Source organism: Grampus griseus, assembly GCF_964374135.1.
Source record: "Grampus griseus genome assembly, chromosome: 6".
NCBI classification, from domain to species: domain Eukaryota; kingdom Metazoa; phylum Chordata; class Mammalia; order Artiodactyla; family Delphinidae; genus Grampus; species Grampus griseus.
In genome coordinates, this window is record NC_139000.1 from 69,845,976 (window position 1) to 69,848,198 (window position 2,223).

At 40.4% G+C, this 2,223-nt stretch overlaps 1 protein-coding gene across 1 annotated transcript; it reads left to right on the forward strand.

Annotated features, from left to right (window-relative positions):
• Nucleotides 1-255: 255 nt before the first annotated feature.
• On the forward strand, nt 256-920 carry LOC309823902 (interferon omega-1-like; the record flags this gene model as incomplete). The annotated part of the gene is made up of 1 exon (XM_082656553.1): nt 256-920. The coding sequence occupies exon 1, from the start codon at nt 333-335 to the stop codon at nt 918-920; it is 588 nt and encodes a 195-aa protein (XP_082512679.1). The 5' UTR covers nt 256-332.
• Between the last annotated feature and the right edge of the window lie 1,303 nt (nt 921-2,223).

Below are 2,223 nucleotides of genomic sequence, written 5' to 3' on the forward strand. Positions count from 1 at the left end.
CATGAATCTTTACATACCTACATATACTTCAGCCTTTAATTAGTTTCTCATTTAATTGATATTCTTTTGGATTGACACATCCAAAGTTTACTGGGAAACTTAAACTTCTATTGTAAATTAAGAGTTTAGATTGATTACATCGTCTTAGGTCAAAAGAAAATATCTAAATGAAAACACAAATTGGAAGTGAAAGTAGAGAGAAAGTTTCAGAAAATGGAAACTGTCTTCCCTATTTAAAAGCCATACTTAGAAAGAATGTCATCAGAGAACCTACCCCCAAGGCTCCCCCAGACGCCCGTCTAAGCCAGGCCAGCAGCAGCCTCATTTGCCCCATGGCCTTCGTGCTCCCTCTACTGACCGCCCTGGTGGTGTTCAGCTATGGCCCTGGTGGATCTCTGGGCTGCGACCTGTCTCAGAACCACGTGCGGATTAGCAGGAAGAACTTCATGCTTCTGGGCCAGATGCGGAGAATCTCCCCTCGCTTCTGTCTGAAGGACAGAAAAGACTTCGGTTTCCCCCAGGACATGGTGGATGGCAGCCAGCTCCCGAAGGCCCAGGCCACCTCTGTCCTCCACGAGATGCTCCAGCAGGTCTTCTGCCTCTTCCACACAGAGCGCTCCTCTGCCGCCTGGGACACCTCCCTCCTGGACAAACTCCGCACTGGACTCCATCAGCAGCTGGAGGACCTGGACGCCTGCTTGGTGCAGGCGATGGGAGATGAAGAAACTGCCCTGGGAGTGACGGGCCCTACACTGGCCGTGAAGAGGTACTTCCAGGGAATCCATCTCTACCTGAAAGAGAAGAAATACAGTGACTGTGCCTGGGAAATTGTCAGAGTGGAAATCATGAGATCCCTGTCTTCATCAACCAACTTGCAAGAAAGGTTAAGAATTATGAATGGAGACCTGGGATCACCTTGAAATGATTCTCATTGACTAAGATGCCACATCACCCTTGCACATTCATCTTTGATCATTTCAAAAGACTTATTTCTGCTTTAGCCACAAAATTTATTGCATTAATTCAGCCATTACTTGTCAGTAGTAATAAGCAAGTAATAAGCAAGTATATATAAAAGTATTCAGCTACAGGGTCATCAGTCCCTAAGTGATGACTGCCCTGATGTTATTTATTTATTTATTGTTTATTTATCTATTCCTTCTTGCATCTCTCATATTTATAATATTTAGAAATTATTTATAAAATTACATTTCATCTGTACATTGAAATAAAATTTTTAAAACATGTTTTTCATTTCATGTTATTAAGTTTGCACTTTGTTTTATTTATTAAACTCTTAACAAAGAAAATTTGAGTTTGTTTACTCTAAATTCAAACACTTATTTGGTAAATGATATTGAAGCATGGATGGTAACATTTACTCTTCATTCCATTCGGATTATACATATAAATTGAGTACCTAAATGACAGAGTGTAATTGCTATCAAGAAATACAAGCGAATAAAGCACATGCAGTTTTTACTGTGTTGAAACTCTCAGTCTTACAGGGAAGAGGACATAAAACAGTATTATTGTTCATTTTATTTCAAGTATATTAAACACTGCAAAGAGAAGTAAAGGAAAATAATTTTCTCACACTGGAAGTTTTAGGTACAAATGATCCTGGAAAGGAAAAATAATATTATACAGTATATCCTTTCTAAGCTGCCTGGAAGACATATAAGTGCAGAGTCTTATTGACAGCTGGAAATATGGGTCTTGAGTCAAAAAAAAAAAATGCCAAGGGGGAGGTATTAATTTGAAGTTATTGTGTATCTGGTAATAAGGGCATGGGGATGGATGTGGTCACTTATAAACAGAATGGACAACGAGAAGAGGACCTAAACCTAATCCTGCAGACCCTCAGCATTAAAGGTTGAACAGAGGAGAGTCTGCAACAGGCACTAAGGCAGAGTGGCAGTGCAGTTAGAAGGACACAAGGATGAACAGGGGAGAGAAAACTGAAGGGAAGAAGTGTGTTTAAAAGAAGGAGGGGTGCTTGTAGGGCAGGTGAGGACTGAACTATCCCAGCAGACCTGTAAACAAAGGCTACTGTGACCTTAGCAGGATCTGGTTTAGTAGAATTAATGAGACAGAAACTCGATGGGAGTAGGTTAAAGCAAACACAAGAAAGAGAATTAGGGGCATTGTGTATAGACAATTATCTTCACAATTTTGTTTGTGAAGTGGAGAAGTAAAATAAGATAGTACGTGGAGGAGACT